This window comes from Salmo salar, unplaced genomic scaffold (assembly GCF_905237065.1).
Source record: "Salmo salar unplaced genomic scaffold, Ssal_v3.1, whole genome shotgun sequence".
Lineage (NCBI taxonomy): Eukaryota > Metazoa > Chordata > Actinopteri > Salmoniformes > Salmonidae > Salmo > Salmo salar.
The window spans coordinates 79,718-97,500 of NW_025548629.1; the positions used below are offsets into that span (position 1 = coordinate 79,718).

Consider the following 17,783-nt stretch of genomic DNA (forward strand, 5'->3'; position numbering starts at 1 on the left):
CTTTATGTTATCACAGCAGAGCTATAGGAAACAACACATTTTCCTTTCTCCCAACAGAGGGAAATCTCAACTGGAATAGTCACAGAGGGAAATCTCAACTGGAATAGTCACAGAGGGAAATCTCAACTGGAATAGTCACAGAGGGAAATCTAAACTGGAATAGTCTCAGAGGGAAATCTCAACTGGAATAGTCACAGAGGGGAAATCTGTACTGGAATAGTCTCAGAGGGAAATCTCAACTGGAATAGTCACAGAGGGAAATCTCAACTGGAATAGTCTCAGAGGGAAATCTGAACTGGAATAGTCACAGAGGGAAATCTGAACTGGAATAGTCACAGAGGGAAATCTCAACTGGAATAGTCACAGAGGGAAATCTCAACTGGAATAGTCACAGAGGGAAATCTCAACTGGAATAGTCACAGAGGGAAATCTCAACTGGAATAGTCACAGAGGGAAATCTGTACTGGAATAGTCACAGAGGGAAATCTCAACTGGAACAGTCTCAGAGGGAAATCCGTGGACTTAACTCCTGTTTTGATAGACATTATTATACATCTTGCTGAGAGATGGAGGGGTGATGACAACAGTCAATGCTGATGTCTGTTGATAGATGATAACAATGGAATAATGTCAAGCTCAGGGATCCCCCTAGAACTCCTGGGGTGTCCCAAATGGCACCCTATATAGTGCACCACTTTAGACCAGGACCCAATGGCACCTATTCCCTAGGCACCACTTAACCAGGACCCAATGGCACCCTATTCTATATAGTGCACTACTTTAGACCAGGACCCAATGGCACCACTGTGCACTACTTTTAACAAGGGCCCCATAGGGCTCTGGTCAAAAGTAGTGCACTTAAAAAGGGAGTAGGTGGCCATTTCCATCCAACGCCCCCCCCTCACATTATTGATAACTGTATTGGTCGTTGATTCGTCCCTCCCTACTGCAGTCTAAACAGAGTGGATCTATCCTATTGCAGTCTAAACAGAGTGGATCTATCCTATTGCAGTCTAAACAGAGTCGATCTATCCTATTGCAGTCTAAACAGAGTGGATCTATCCTACTGCAGTCTAAACAGAGTGGATCTATCCTATTGCAGTCTAAACAGAGTGGATCTATCCTATTGCAGTCTAAACAGAGTCGATCTATCCTATTGCAGTCTAAACAGAGTCGATCTATCCTATTGCAGTCTAAACAGAGCGAACGATCTATCTGCGTAACAGAGTCGATCTATCCTATTGCAGTCTAAACAGAGTCGATCTATCCTATTGCAGTCTTACCAGATCTAGTCATAGTGCTATTGATGAGGCTGACAACACAACGGTCTGTCTGGCTGAGAGCTCAGGAGATACAAATAGACGGGTGATGTAGGGGCTGCAGGTAGCCTAGTGGTTAGAGGGGGGAGGCAGGTAGCCTAGTGGTTAGAGGGGGGAGGCAGGTAGCCTAGTGGTTAGAGGGGGAGGCAGGTAGCCTAGTGGTTAGAGGGGGAGGCAGTAGCCTAGTGTAGAGGGGGAGGCAGGTAGCCTAGTGGTTAGAGGGGGAGGCAGGTAGCCTAGTGGTCAGAGGGGAGGCAGGTAGCCTAGTGGTTAGAGGGGGGAGGCAGGTAGCCTAGTGGTTAGAGGGGGGAGGCAGGTAGCCTAGTGGTTAGAGGGGGAGGCAGGTAGCCTAGTGGTTAGAGGGGGGAGGCAGGTAGCCTAGTGGTTAGAGGGGGAGGCAGGTAGCCTAGTGGTTAGAGGGGGGAGGCAGGTAGCCTAGTGGTTAGAGGGGGGAGGCAGGTAGCCTAGTGGTTAGAGGGGGGGAAGGCAGGTAGCCTAGTGGTTAGAGGGGGAGGCAGGTAGCCTAGTGGTTAGAGCGTTGGGCCAGTAACCGAAAGGTTGCTGGATCGAATCCCCGAGCTGACAAGGTAAAAATCTGTCGTTCTGCCCCCTGAACAAGGCAGTTAACCCACTGTTCCCTGGTAGAACGCCATTGTAAATACAAATTTGTTCTTTACTGACTTGCATAGTGAGGAAAAAAAAAAAAAATGTGAAGAACATAATCGTGCTGTCTACGGGTTCATAGAGGAACATAATGCTGTCTACGGGTTCATAGAGGTGGCTAGAGGAACATAACGCTGTCTACGGGTTCATAGAGGTGGCTAGAGGAACATAACGCTGTCTACGGGTTCAAGTAGAGGAACATAATGCTGTCTACGGGTTCATAGAGGTGGCTAGAGGAACATAACGCTGTCTACGGGTTCATAGAGGTGGCTAGAGGAACATAACGCTGTCTACGGGTTCATAGAGGTGGCTAGAGGAACATAACGCTGTCTACGGGTTCATAGAGGTGGCTAGAGGAACATAATGCTGTCTACGGGTTCATAGAGGAACATAATGCTGTCTACGGGTTCATAGAGGTGGCTAGAGGAACATAATGCTGTCTACAGGTTCATAGAGGTGGCTAGAGGAACATAATGCTGTCTACAGGTTCATAGAGGTGGCTAGAGGAACATAATGCTGTCTACGGGTTCATAGAGGAACATAATGCTGTCTACAGGTTCATAGAGGTGGCTAGAGGAACATAATGCTGTCTACAGGTTCATAGAGGTGGCTAGAGGAACATAATGCTGTCTACGGGTTCATAGAGGTGGCTAGAGGAACATAATGCTGTCTACGGGTTCATAATGCTGTCTACGGGTTCATAGAGGAACATAATGCTGTCTACAGGTTCATAGAGGTGGCTAGAGGAACATAACGCTGTCTACGTTAGGTGGCTAGAGGAACATAATGCTGTCTACGGGTTCATAGAGGTGGCTAGAGGAACATAATGCTGTCTACGGGTTCATAGAGGTGGCTAGAGGAACATAACGCTGTCTACGGGTTCATAGAGGTGGCTAGAGGAACATAACGCTGTCTACGGGTTCATAGAGGTGGCTAGAGGAACATAATGCTGTCTACGGGTTCATAGAGGTGGCTAGAGGAACATAATGCTGTCTACGGGTTCATAGAGGTGGCTAGAGGAACATAATGCTGTCTACGGGTTCATAGAGGTGGCTAGAGGAACATAATGCTGTCTACAGGTTCATAGAGGAACATAATGCTGTCTACGGGTTCATAGAGGTGGCTAGAGGAACATAATGCTGTCTACAGGTTCATAGAGGAACATAATGCTGTCTACGGGTTCATAGAGGTGGCTAGAGGAACATAATGCTGTCTACGGGTTCATAGGTGGCTAGAGGAACATAATGCTGTCTACAGGTTCATAGAGGAACATAATGCTGTCTACGGGTTCATAGAGGTGGCTAGAGGAACATAATGCTGTCTACAGGTTCATAGAGGTGGCTAGAGGAACATAATGCTGTCTACGGGTTCATAGAGGAACATAATGCTGTCTACAGGTTCATAGAGGTGGCTAGAGGAACATAACGCTGTCTACAGGTGGCTAGAGGAACATAATGCTGTCTACAGGTTCATAGAGGAACATAATGCTGTCTACAGGTTCATAGAGGAACATAATGCTGTCTACAGGTTCATAGAGGTGGCTAGAGGAACATAATGCTGTCTACGGGTTCATAGAGGTGGCTAGAGGAACATAATGCTGTCTACGGGTTCATAGAGGTGGCTAGAGGAACATAATGCTGTCTACGGGTTCATAGAGGAACATAATGCTGTCTACAGGTTCATAGAGGAACATAACGCTGTCTACGGGTTCATAGAGGAACATAATGCTGTCTACAGGTTCATAGAGGAACATAACGCTGTCTACGGGTTCATAGAGGAACATAACGCTGTCTACGGGTTCATAGAGGTGGCTAGAGGAACATAACGCTGTCTACGGGTTCATAGAGGTGGCTAGAGGAACATAATGCTGTCTACGGGTTTAGAGGTGGCTAGAGGAACATAATGCTGTCTACGGGTTCATAGAGGTGGCTAGAGGAACATAATGCTGCTACAGGAACATAATGCTGTCTACGGGTTCATAGAGGCGGCTAGAGGAACACAATGCTGTCTACAGGTTCATAGAGGTGGCTAGAGGAACATAATGCTGTCTACAGGTTCATAGAGGAACATAACGCTGTCTACAGGTGGCTAGAGGAACATAATGCTGTCTACAGGTTCATAGAGGTGGCTAGAGGAACATAATGCTGTCTACAGGTTCATAGAGGTGGCTAGAGGGTGAATCATTTGTCGTTTCTGAGGTTAAATAGCTGGAAGGGTTTGGTACACTTCCTTGCATATTGGAGAGCCTTAAACAGTATGTGTCTGTTTTTATAAAGACAAAATACAGCAAATTCTCCAGTGTTACATCAACACTGACAGTGTTAAATTTACCATTGGGGTAGTGTCTACAGGTCCACACTTTAGTGTTAAATTAAGACTGTGTTTAGTGCTGACTCTGATATACTTGGTCAGTGTTAGGGAATTAACACTTTTAGTGTTATGCAATAACACTTCATGTACTGTAGTATTTTAACACTAGGAAGTGTATATAGTTTGTACCAATGATGTTATGTAATAACAGTATTTTAACCATTGTGCAAAGAGGTCTGTATCTCTTGTTGGATTAAGGACATTACAATAATATTTACAAGTCTTATATAAGCATTTATAAAGACTTCAGGACTGGCAGCAGACATGTTTAACCATAGACCACTTAAACTGGTACAACACTTCCACTCAACAGGTGACCAAAAACAATTCATTGAAAGCCACACCCCCACTAAGCCACACCTCCAATATAATTTCCTCTTCGAGTGAATTGTAGAGTTGGTTGTTGAACTCGTTCATTTTCAGTCCTGTGGACTTCAAGTGATTTCCGAGGCAGAATATAATTAAATGAACTCTTTAGGACAATACATTAAATATATCATAAGGCCTTAGTTTGATGGCCAAGTTTTATCCTCCTGGTTTACAAGTCACATGATGCCGGCTTGCAAAGTGATGTGTAATTCCTATTGGAATCCAGCCAGAGTTAGGTTGTTAACACCGGCCAATTAGCTGTGAATAATAGATTAACACCGGCCAATTAGCTGTGAATAATAGATTAACACTGGCCAATTAGCTGTGAATAATAGATTAACACCGGCCAATTAGCTGTGAATAATAGATTAACACTAGGTAACACCAGCCAATTAGCTGTGAATAATAGATTAACACTAGGTAACACTGGCCAATTAGCTGTGAATAATAGATTAACACTGGCCAATTAGCTGTGAATAATAGATTAACACTGGCCAATTAGCTGTGAATAATAGATTAACACTAGTACGGCCAATTAGCTGTGAATAATAGATTAACACTAGGTAACACCGGCCAATTAGCTGTGAATAATAGATTAACACTGGCCAATTAGCTGTGAATAATAGATTAACACTGGCCAATTAGCTGTGAATAATAGATTAACACTGGCCAATTAGCTGTGAATAATAGATTAACACCGGCCAATTAGCTGTGAATAATAGATTAACACTAGGTAACACCGGCCAATTAGCTGTGAATAATAGATTAACACTGGCCAATTAGCTGTGAATAATAGATTAACACTGGCCAATTAGCTGTGAATAATAGATTAACACTGGCCAATTAGCTGTGAATAATAGATAAATAGTAACACTGGCCAATTAGCTGTGAATAATAGATTAGCACTAGGTAACACCGGCCAATTAGCTGTGAATAATAGATTAACACTGGCCAATTAGCTGTGAATAATAGATTAGCACTAGGTAACACCGGCCAATTAGCTGTGAATAATAGATTAACACTGGCCAATTAGCTGTGAATAATAGATTAACACCGGCCAATTAGCTGTGAATAATAGATTAACACTGGCCAATTAGCTGTGAATAATAGATTAACACTGGCCAATTAGCTGTGAATAATAGATTAACACTGGCCAATTAGCTGTGAATAATAGATTAACACTGGCCAATTAGCTGTGAATAATAGATTAACACTGGCCAATTAGCTGTGAATAATAGATTAACACTGGCCAATTAGCTGTGAATAATAGATTAACACTGGCCAATTAGCTGTGAATAATAGATTAACACCGGCCAATTAGCTGTGAATAATAGATTAACACTGGCCAATTAGCTGTGAATAATAGATTAACACTAGGTAACACCGGCCAATTAGCTGTGAATAATAGATTAACACTAGGTAACACCGGCCAATTAGCTGTGAATAATAGATTAACAGATTAACACTAGGTAACACCGGCCAATTAGCTGTGAATAATAGATTAACACTAGGTAACACCGGCCAATTAGCTGTGAATAATAGATTAACACTGGCCAATTAGTTGTGAATAATAGATTAACACCGGCCAATTAGTTGTAAATAATAGATTAACACTAGGTAACACCGGCCAATTAGCTGTGAATAATAGATTAACACTGGCCAATTAGCTGTGAATAATAGATTAACACCGGCCAATTAGCTGTGAATAATAGATTAACACTGGAACACGGCCAATTAGCTGTGAATAATAGATTAACACTAGGTAACACCGGCCAATTAGCTGTGAATAATAGATTAACACTAGGTAACACTGGCCAATTAGCTGTGAATAATAGACTAACACCGGCCAATTAGCTGTGAATAATAGATTAACACTAGGTAACACCGGCCAATTAGCTGTGAATAATAGATTAACACTGGCCAATTAGCTGTGAATAATAGATTAACACCGGCCAATTAGCTGTGAATAATAGATTAACACTAGGTAACACCGGCCAATTAGCTGTGAATAATAGATTAACACTAGGTAACACCGGCCAATTAGCTGTGAATAATAGATTAACACTAGGTAACACCGGCCAATTAGCTGTGAATAATAGATTAACACTAGGTAACACTGGCCAATTAGCTGTGAATAATAGATTAACACTAGGTAACACTGGCCAATTAGCTGTGAATAAGATATTAACACTGGCCAATTAGCTGTGAATAATAGATTAACACTAGGTAACACTGGCCAATTAGCTGTGAATAATAGATTAACACTAGGTAACACCAGCCAATTAGCTGTAAATAATAGATTAACACTAGGTAACACTGGCCAATTAGCTGTGAATAATAGATTAACACTAGGTAACACTGGCCAATTAGCTGTAAATGGACGATGAAAACGATGAGATATATAATCCATATAGAATATTTAACTCCTGGTGACAGTGCTGCTCAGAGTTGTGGTTAACTAGCGTACCTGCGGTGATGGCACTGGCAGTGAAGAACACAAAGTTAATGGGGACGACCTCTGTGGCATCAAACATCTTCATGGCTTGATTAAGGAACCTGAGAACAGTGGAAGGACAGATTGAAGAGAGAGGCCTCTTGAGGGCCACGATATTACCACCCACACAGTGGATTCATCCATCACACGGTGGATTCATCCATCACACATCACACAGTGGATTCATCCATCACACAGTGGATTCATCCATCACACATCACACAGTGGATTCATCCATCACACAGTGGATTCATCCATCACACAGTGGATTCATCCATCACACAGTGGATTCATCCATCACACAGTGGATTCATCCATCACACAGTGGATTCATCCATCACACAGTGGATTCATCCATCACACAGTGGATTCATCCATCACACGGTGGATTCATCCATCACACAGTGGATTCATCCATCACACAGTGGATTCATCCATCACACAGTGGATTCATCCATCCCACAGTGGATTCATCCATCACACAGTGGATTCATCCATCACACATCCCACAGTGGATTCATCCATCACACGGTGGATTCATCCATCACACAGTGGATTCATCCATCACACGGTGGATTCATCCATCACACAGTGGATTCATCCATCACACAGTGGATTCATCCATCACACAGTGGATTCATCCATCACACAGTGGATTCATCCATCACACGGTGGATTCATCCATCACACGGTGGATTCATCCATCACACGGTGGATTCATCCATCACACGGTGGATTCATCCATCACACAGTGGATTCATCCATCACACAGTGGATTCATCCATCACACAGTGGATTCATCCATCACACGGTGGATTCATCCATCACACGGTGGATTCATCCATCACACGGTGGATTCATCCATCACACGGTGGATTCATCCATCACACGGTGGATTCATCCATCACACGGTGGATTCATCCATCACACGGTGGATTCATCCATCACACAGTGGATTCATCCATCACACAGTGGATTCATCCATCACACAGTGGATTCATCCATCACACGGTGGATTCATCCATCACACAGTGGATTCATCCATCACACAGTGGATTCATCCATCACACAGTGGATTCATCCATCACACAGTGGATTCATCCATCACACAGTGGATTCATCCATCACACAGTGGATTCATCCATCATAATCAGTCAGTCCCTGGATGGGAGACCAGATGCTGCTGGAAGTGGTGTTGGAGACCCAGTAGGAGGCGCTCTTTCCTCTGGCCTAAAAGAAAAATATCCCAACGCCCCAGGGCAGTGATTGGGGACATTGCCCTGTGTAGGGTGCCGTCTTTCGGATGGGACGTTAAACGGGGTGTCCTTGGACTCTCTGAGGTCATTAAAGATCCCATGGTGCTTATCGTAAGAGTAGAAATGAGATCAGATTTTAAAACATCAGGGGAAGTGGAAAAACGTTGGACTTACTTTATCTGGAAGGCACAGGAGGCCACCATAACCACCAGCATGACGTAGAAGATGGGGTAGGTGAGCTGGAGTTGTCCCTTTATGGACTCAGCGATCATCCCAGAGACAGCTTTGACTGAGATCACCGTCAGGGAGGCTAAAACAACAAACAGGGATAACTTTACTAACTACTTCCTGGAGTAATGCATCCCATTCTGAACATGATAACCCCCCCCCCAAAAAAACGTTCAAAGCAAACCCACCCCATAGAGTCTGACGGAGTTCTTACCCAGCAGCATCACTATGGTTACATGCTTGATTCCCCCATAGAGTCTGACGGAGTTCTTACCCAGCAGCATCACTATGGTTACATGCTTGATTCCCCCATAGAGTCTGACGGAGTTCTTACCCAGCAGCATCACTATGGTTACAATCTTGATTCCCCCATAGAGTCTGACGGAGTTCTTACCCAGCAGAGCCACCAGCAGCATCATTATGGTTATATGCTTGATACCCACCCCTGATTCCCCCATAGAGTCTGTCGGAGTTCTTACCCAGCAGCATCACTATGGTTACATGCTTGATACCCACCCCTGATTCCCCCATAGAGTCTGTCGGAGTTCTTACCCAGCAGAGCCACCAGCAGCATCACTATGGTTATATGCTTGATATTCCTCCTCTTGTACAAATAGAGCAGGATGGAAAACAATATGACCTCTAGAAACTGGAGGGAGGGAGGGGGAGGGAGAGAAGAGAGGGAGGGGAGAGGGAGAGAGGGAGGGAGGGAGAGGGAGGGAGGAGAGAGAGAGGAGGGAGGGGGAGAAGAGAGGGGTGGGGGAGAGGGAGGGAGGAGGGAGAGAGGGAGGGAGGGAGAAGAGAGGGGTGGGAGAGAGGGAGGGAGGGAGGAAGAGAGAGAGGGGGGGAGAGGGAGGGAGGAAGGAGGGAGGAGGAGGGGAGGGGGGAGAGAGAGAGAGAGAGAGGGGAGGGAGAAAGAGGGGGGAGAGAGATGATAAAAACAGTCAACATCAATAATACTGAACGGGTTTCCATAAACAGTCCATCTCAAAGCTTCACAGTGATAACCCCTCTCTCCAGACCTCAGCCATTCATTTACAACACTGATGTCTACCCCATCTGTTCCAGTAGAGAGCTCAGCCATTCATTTACAACACTGACGTCTACCCCATCTGGTCCAGTAGAGCTCAGCCATTCATTTACAACACTGACGTCTACCCCATCTGTTCCAGTAGAGCGCTCAGCCATTCATTTACAACACTGACGTCTACCCCATCTGTTCCAGTAGAGAGCTCAGCCATTCATTTACAACACTGACGTCTACCCCATCTGTTCCAGTAGAGAGCTCAGCCATTCATTTACAACACTGACGTCTACCCCATCTGTTCCAGTAGAGAGCTCAGCCATTCATTTACAACACTGACGTCTACCCCATCTGTTCCAGTAGAGAGCTCAGCCATTCATTTACAACACTGACGTCTACCCCATCTGTTCCAGTAGAGAGCTCAGCCATTCATTTACAACACTGACGTCTACCCCATCTGTTCCAGTAGAGAGCTCAGCCATTCATTTACAACACTGACGTCTACCCCATCTGTTCCAGTAGAGAGCTCAGCCATTCATTTACAACACTGACGTCTACCCCATCTGTTCCAGTAGAGAGCTCAGCCATTCATTTACAACACTGACGTCTACCCCATCTGTTCCAGTAGAGAGCTCAGCCATTCATTTACAACACTGACGTCTACCCCATCTGTTCCAGTAGAGAGCTCAGCCATTCATTTACAACACTGACGTCTACCCCATCTGTTCCAGTAGAGAGCTCAGCCATTCATTTACAACACTGACGTCTACCCCATCTGTTCCAGTAGAGAGCTCAGCCATTCATTTACAACACTGACGTCTACCCCATCTGTTCCAGTAGAGAGCTCAGCCATTCATTTACAACACTGACGTCTACCCCATCTGTTCCAGTAGAGAGCTCAGCCATTCATTTACAACACTGACGTCTACCCCATCTGTTCCAGTAGAGAGCTCAGCCATTCATTTACAACACTGACGTCTACCCCATCTGTTCCAGTAGAGAGCTCAGCCATTCATTTACAACACTGACGTCTACCCCATCTGTTCCAGTAGAGAGCTCAGCCATTCATTTACAACACTGACGTCTACCCCATCTGTTCCAGTAGAGAGCTCAGCCATTCATTTACAACACTGACGTCTACCCCATCTGTTCCAGTAGAGAGCTCAGCCATTCATTTACAACACTGACGTCTACCCCATCTGTTCCAGTAGAGAGCTCAGCCATTCATTTACAACACTGACGTCTACCCCATCTGTTCCAGTAGAGAGCTCAGCCATTCATTTACAACACTGACGTCTACCCCATCTGTTCCAGTAGAGCTCAGCCATTCATTTACAACACTGACGTCTACCCCATCTGTTCCAGTAGAGAGCTCAGCCATTCATTTACAACACTGACGTCTACCCCATCTGTTCCAGTAGAGAGCTCAGCCATTCATTTACAACACTGACGTCTACCCCATCTGTTCCAGTAGAGAGCTCAGCCATTCATTTACAACACTGACGTCTACCCCATCTGTTCCAGTAGAGAGCTCAGCCATTCATTTACAACACTGACGTCTACCCCATCTGTTCCAGTAGAGAGCTCAGCCATTCATTTACAACACTGACGTCTACCCCATCTGTTCCAGTAGAGAGCTCAGCCAAACACACGTTCGCTAGGACAGATATCTGATCACAGTAACACAGTCCTCAGCCAGCAGCACGGATATCTGATCCCAGTAACAGAGTCCTCAGCCAGCAGCACGGATATCTGATCCCAGTAACACAGTCCTCAGCCAGCAGCACAGTCCTCAGCCAGCAGCACGGATATCTGATCCCAGTAACAGAGTCCTCAGCCAGCAGCACAGTCCTCAGCCAGCAGCACAGTCCTCAGCCAGCAGCACGGATATCTGATCCCAGTAACAGAGTCCTCAGCCAGCAGCACAGTCCTCAGCCAGCAGCACAGATATCTGATCCCAGTAACACAGTCCTCAGCCAGCAGCACAGTCCTCAGCCAGCAGCACGGTAATCTGACCATAGTAACAGCAGCGAGCGCATGGCTTTAATTGAAACAAATTACTCTTGTAGAGAAAAGCGCAATTAAATAATTTGTTACCCCTCTTTTACTGAGAATGAACCAAAACAGTCATCCTTGAGAGTTCACTAGTACTCCAGCCTCCTGTATGTGTTTTCAATAGTACTCTATATATACGAGTGGAGACTCAGCTATAAACATCATCCGTCAGGACTGTCCGCAACAGGACAACTCTAGCATGTTAAAATGTCTCCCATTCCATGGCTGTAGTCTGTTGACTCAACACGTTTCTCTCTCTCTCACCTTCTCTCTCTCCCTCCCTCATTCACCTTCCCTCCTCTCTCTCTCCCTCCCTCATTCACCTTCCCTCCTCTCTCTCTCTCTCCCTCATTCACCTTCCCTCCTCTCTCTCTCCCTCCCTCATTCACCTTCCCTCCTCTCTCTCTCCCTCCCTCATTCACCTTCCCTCCTCTCTCTCTCCCTCATTCCCCTTCTTCTCCCTCCCCTCATTCCCCTTCTCCCTCCCTCCCTCATTCCCCTTCTTCTCCCTCCCTCCCTCATTCCCCCTTCTTCTCCCTCCCTCATTCCCCTTCTTCTCCCTCCCTCATTCCCCTTCTTCTCCCTCCCTCATTCCCCTTCTTCTCCCTCCCTCATTCCCCTTCTTCTCCCTCCTGTTCCAGTCTAAGTACATTCAGAGGCCTCGCTCAGTAAATAAGAGATTCTGGAGCAGGATGTGATGACTGACAGAGAGGAGAATGGGTGTAGCCAGCCAGCCAGCCAGCCAGACAGCCTTAACTCTGCTGGCCGCTGTCTGGCTGGGCTACCAGCTGATCGGTATAGGTGGTGGTGGTTTTAGTAGGAGAGAGAAGAGTCCATTTATAATATGTGGTTTTAGTAGGAGAGAGAAGAGTCCATTTATAATATGTGGTTTTAGTAGGGGGGGAGAGAAGAGTCCATTTATAATATGTGGTTTTAGTAGGGGGGGGGAGAGAAGAGTCCATTTATAATATGTGGTTTTAGTAGGGGGGGGAGAGAAGAGGACATATACAGTACCAGTCAAATTTGGACACACCTACTGTACTCATTCAAGGGTTTTTCTTTATTTGTACTGTTTTCTACATTGTAGAATAATAGTGAAGACATTGAAACTATGAAATAACACATATAGAATCATGTAGTAACCAAAAACAAATCAAAATATATTTGAGATTCTTCAAAATTATTCATCCTTTGCCTTGATGACAGCTTTGCACACTCATTCTCTCAACCAGCTTCATGAGGTAGTCACCTGGAATGCATTTCAATTAACAGGTGTGCCTTGTTAATTTGTGGAATTTCTTTCCTTCTTAATGCGTTTGAGCCAATCAGTTGTGTTGTGACAAGGTAGGGGTGGTATACAGAAGATAACCCTATTTGGTTAAAGACCAAGTCCATATTATGGCGAGAACAGCTCAAATAAGCAAAGAGAAATGACTTTAAGACATGAAGGTCAGTCAATACGGAACATTAAGAACTTTGAAAGTTTCTTCAAGTGCAGTCGCAAAAACCATCAAGCGCTATGATGAAACTGGCTCTCATGAGGACCGCCACAGGAAAGGAAGACCCAGAGTTACCTCCACTGCAGAGGATAAGTTCATTAGAGTTAACTGCACATCAGATCACAGCCCAAATAAATGCTTCACAGAGTTCAAGTTACAGAGACACATCTCAACATCAACTGTTCAGAGGAGACTGTGTGAATCAGACCTTCATGGCTGAATTGCTGCAGAGAAACCACTACTAAAGGACACCAATAAGAAGAAGAGACTTGCTTGGGCCAAGAAACACGAGCAATAGACATTAGACCGGTGGAAATCTGTCCTTTGGTCTGATGAGTCCAAATTTTAGATTTTTGATTCCAACCGCCGTGTCTTTGTGAGAGGCAGAGTAGGTGAACGGATGATCTCTGCATGTGTGGTTCACACCGTGAAGCATGGAGGAGGAGGTGTGATTCCCACCGTGAAGCATGGAGGAGGAGGTGGTGTGATGGTTTGGGGGTGTTTTGCTGGTGACACTGATTTATTTAGAATTCAAGGCACGCTTAACCAGCATGGCTACCACAGCATTCTGCAGCGATACGCCATCCCATCTGGTTTGGGCTTATCATTTGTTTTTCAACAGGACAATGACCCAACACATCTCCAGGCTGTGTAAGGGCTATTTGACCAAGAAGGAGAGTGATGCAGTGCTGCATCAGATGACCTGGCCTCCACAATCCCCCGACCTCAACCCAATTGGGATGAGTTGCACCGCAGAGTGAAGGAAAAGCAGCCAACAAGTGGGAACTCGTTCAAGACTGTTGGAAAAGCATTCCTCATGAAGCTGGTTGAGAGAATGCCAAGTGTGTGCAAAGCTGTCATCAAGGCAAAGGGTGGCTACTTTGAAGAATATAAAATATAAAATCTATTTTGATTTGTGTAACACTTTTTTGGTTACTACATGATTCCATATGTGTCATTTCATAGTTTTGATGTTTTCACTATTATTCTACAATGTAGAAAATAGTCAAATAAACAAAAACCCTGGAATGAGTCGGTGTGTCAACTTTTGACTGGTGCTGTAGGTACATATATATTGTGGTTGTAGCAGCCGTTCGAAGAGTACATATACAGTATATTGTGGCCGTGGTTTGAAGGGTACATGTCAGGTGTGGGTTAGACTACATACCAGGTGTACATACCAGGTGTGGGTTAGAGTACATACCAGGTGTGGGTTAGAGTGCATACCAGGTGTACATAGCAGGTGTGGGCTAGAGTACATACCAGGTGTACATACCAGGTGTCGTCTAGAGTACATACCAGGTGTACATACCAGGTGTGGGCTAGAGTACATACCAGGTGTACATACCAGGTGTGGGATAGAGTGCATACCAGGTGTGGGCTAGAGTACATACCAGGTGTACATACCAGGTAAATCAGGAACTGCCAGCTGACGGCGTATCTTTGGACCAGGTGGGCGGTGATGTGAGTGGTGGCGTGGGGGGCAAAGGTCACCAGGAGATAGGTCCCCATCACTGCTAGTGCACCACCTGTAGGTCAGGAAGAGATTCACAGGAGTATTGAACGATCCCATTCACCCGAGTATCATATGACAACAGAGTAACTGATCTGTTTAAATCAGTACTGAGCTTCAGAGTTAATGTTTCATTTCCATCTCTGACTAACTACACTAATAATATTTACACAAGTCACTAGCCAGCTCCTCTCTCTCCTCCTAGACCAGACATAATGTTTTGTAACGTGGGAACTCGTACCTAGCCAGCTCCTCTCTCCTCCTAGACATCAACCAGACATAATGTTTTGTAACGTGGGAACTCGTACCTAGCCAGCTCCTCTCTCTCCTCCTAGACATCAACCAGACATAATGTTTTGTAACGTGGGAACTCATACCTAGCCAGCTCCTCTCTCCAAGACATAATGTTTTGTAACGTGGGAACTCGTACCTAAATCAGAACACTCATCTTTATCCTTTATGTCCTGAGGGGTTTGATTAGGGATATGTGTGTGTGTGTGTGTGTGTGCGTGTGTGTGTGCGTGCGTGTGTACAAACTTACCAATAATATCAGAAGCTCGTAGCGTCTCTTTAAGGAACACCACAGAGATGACAGCACTGGCTGAAAGAGAGAGGAATGCAGACATTAAGGAACACCACAGAGATGACAGCACTGGCTGAAAGAGAGAGGAAGGCAGACATTAAGGAACACCACAGAGATGACAGCACTGGCTGAAAGAGAGAGGAAGGCAGACATTAAGGAACACCACAGAGATGACAGCACTGGCTGAAAGAGAGAGGAAGGCAGACATTAAGGAACACCACAGAGATGACAGCACTGGCTGAAAGAGAGAGGAAGTCAGACATTAAGGAACACCACAGAGATGACAGCACTGGCTGAAAGAGAGAGGAAGTCAGACATTAAGGAACACCACAGAGATGACAGCACTGGCTGAAAGAGAGAGGAATGCAGACATTAAGGAACACCACAGAGATGACAGCACTGGCTGAAAGAGAGAGGAAGTCAGACATTAAGGAACACCACAGAGATGACAGCACTGGCTGAAAGAGAGAGAAAGGCAGACATTAAGGAACAGCACAGAGATGACAGCACTGGCTGAAAGAGAGGAAGTCAGACATTAAGGAACACCACAGAGATGACAGCACTGGCTGAAAGAGAGAGAAAGTCAGACATTAAGGAACACCACAGAGATGACAGCACTGGCTGAAAGAGAGAGGAATTCAGACATTAAGGAACACCACAGAGATGACAGCACTGGCTGAAAGAGAGGAAGGCAGACATTAAGGAACACCACAGAGATGACAGCACTGGCTGAAAGAGAGAGGAATGCAGACATTAAGGAACGCCACAGAGATGACAGCACTGGCTGAAAGAGAGAGGAATGCAGACATTAAGGAACACCACAGAGATGACAGCACTGGCTGAAAGAGAGAGGAATGCAGACATTAAGGAACACCACAGAGATGACAGCACTGGCTGAAAGAGAGAGGAAGTCAGACATTAAGGAACACCACAGAGATGACAGCACTGGCTGAAAGAGAGAGGAAGTCAGACATTAAGGAACACCACAGAGATGACAGCACTGGCTGAAAGAGAGAGGAAGGCAGACATTAAGGAACACCACAGAGATGACAGCACTGGCTGAAAGAGAGAGGAAGGCAGACATTAAGGAACACCACAGAGATGACAGCACTGGCTGAAAGAGAGGAATGCAGACATTAAGGAACACCACAGAGATGACAGCACTGGCTGAAAGAGAGAGGAAGGCAGACATTAAGGAACACCACAGAGATGACAGCACTGGCTGAAAGAGAGAGGAATGCAGACATTAAGGAACACCACAGAGATGACAGCACTGGCTGAAAGAGAGGAAGTCAGACATTAAGGAACACCACAGAGATGACAGCACTGGCTGAAAGAGAGAGGAAGGCAGACATTAAGGAACACCACAGAGATGACAGCACTGGCTGAAAGAGAGAGGAAGTCAGACATTAAGGAACACCACAGAGATGACAGCACTGGCTGAAAGAGAGGAAGTCAGACATTAAGGAACACCACAGAGATGACAGCACTGGCTGAAAGAGAGAGGAAGTCAGACATTAAGGAACACCACAGAGATGACAGCACTGGCTGAAAGAGAGGAAGGCAGACATTAAGGAACACCACAGAGATGACAGCACTGGCTGAAAGAGAGAGGAAGTCAGACATTAAGGAACACCACAGAGATGACAGCACTGGCTGAAAGAGAGAGGAAGTCAGACATTAAGGAACACCACAGAGATGACAGCACTGGCTGAAAGAGAGAGGAAGTCAGACATTAAGGAACACCACAGAGATGACAGCACTGGCTGAAAGAGAGAGGAAGGCAGACATTAAGGAACACCACAGAGATGACAGCACTGGCTGAAAGAGAGAGGAAGTCAGACATTAAGGAACACCACAGAGATGACAGCACTGGCTGAAAGAGAGGAAGTCAGACATTAAGGAACACCACAGAGATGACAGCACTGGCTGAAAGAGAGGAAGTCAGACATTAAGGAACACCACAGAGATGACAGCACTGGCTGAAAGAGAGAGGAATGCAGACATTAAGGAACACCACAGAGATGACAGCACTGGCTGAAAGAGAGAGGAAGTCAGACATTAAGGAACACCACAGAGATGACAGCACTGGCTGAAAGAGAGAGGAAGGCAGACATTAAGGAACACCACAGAGATGACAGCACTGGCTGAAAGAGAGAGGAAGTCAGACATTAAGGAACACCACAGAGATGACAGCACTGGCTGAAAGAGAGGAAGTCAGACATTAAGGAACACCACAGAGATGACAGCACTGGCTGAAAGAGAGAGGAAGTCAGACATTAAGGAACACCACAGAGATGACAGCACTGGCTGAAAGAGAGAGAAAGGCAGCCATTTTACATCTCCCATTTTCTTTCCATCATAATGTCCTGTATGATGTCTACCTTCATAGATTCAGTCCCCTGGATAC

At 45.4% G+C, this 17,783-nt stretch overlaps 1 protein-coding gene across 1 annotated transcript in view; it reads right to left on the reverse strand.

The window, feature by feature from the left end:
* Positions 1-17,783, reverse strand: part of LOC106561140 (NIPA-like protein 2) — a 50,549-nt gene that overhangs the window by 5,057 nt on the left and 27,709 nt on the right. The window contains exons 4-8 of the mRNA XM_045712589.1: positions 15,332-15,391; positions 14,685-14,806; positions 9,252-9,348; positions 8,646-8,781; positions 7,189-7,277 (exon numbers count right to left, since the gene is read on the reverse strand). Coding sequence (XP_045568545.1) covers positions 7,189-7,277; positions 8,646-8,781; positions 9,252-9,348; positions 14,685-14,806; positions 15,332-15,391 — 504 coding nt within the window. The remainder of the gene's footprint in view (positions 1-7,188; positions 7,278-8,645; positions 8,782-9,251; positions 9,349-14,684; positions 14,807-15,331; positions 15,392-17,783) is intronic.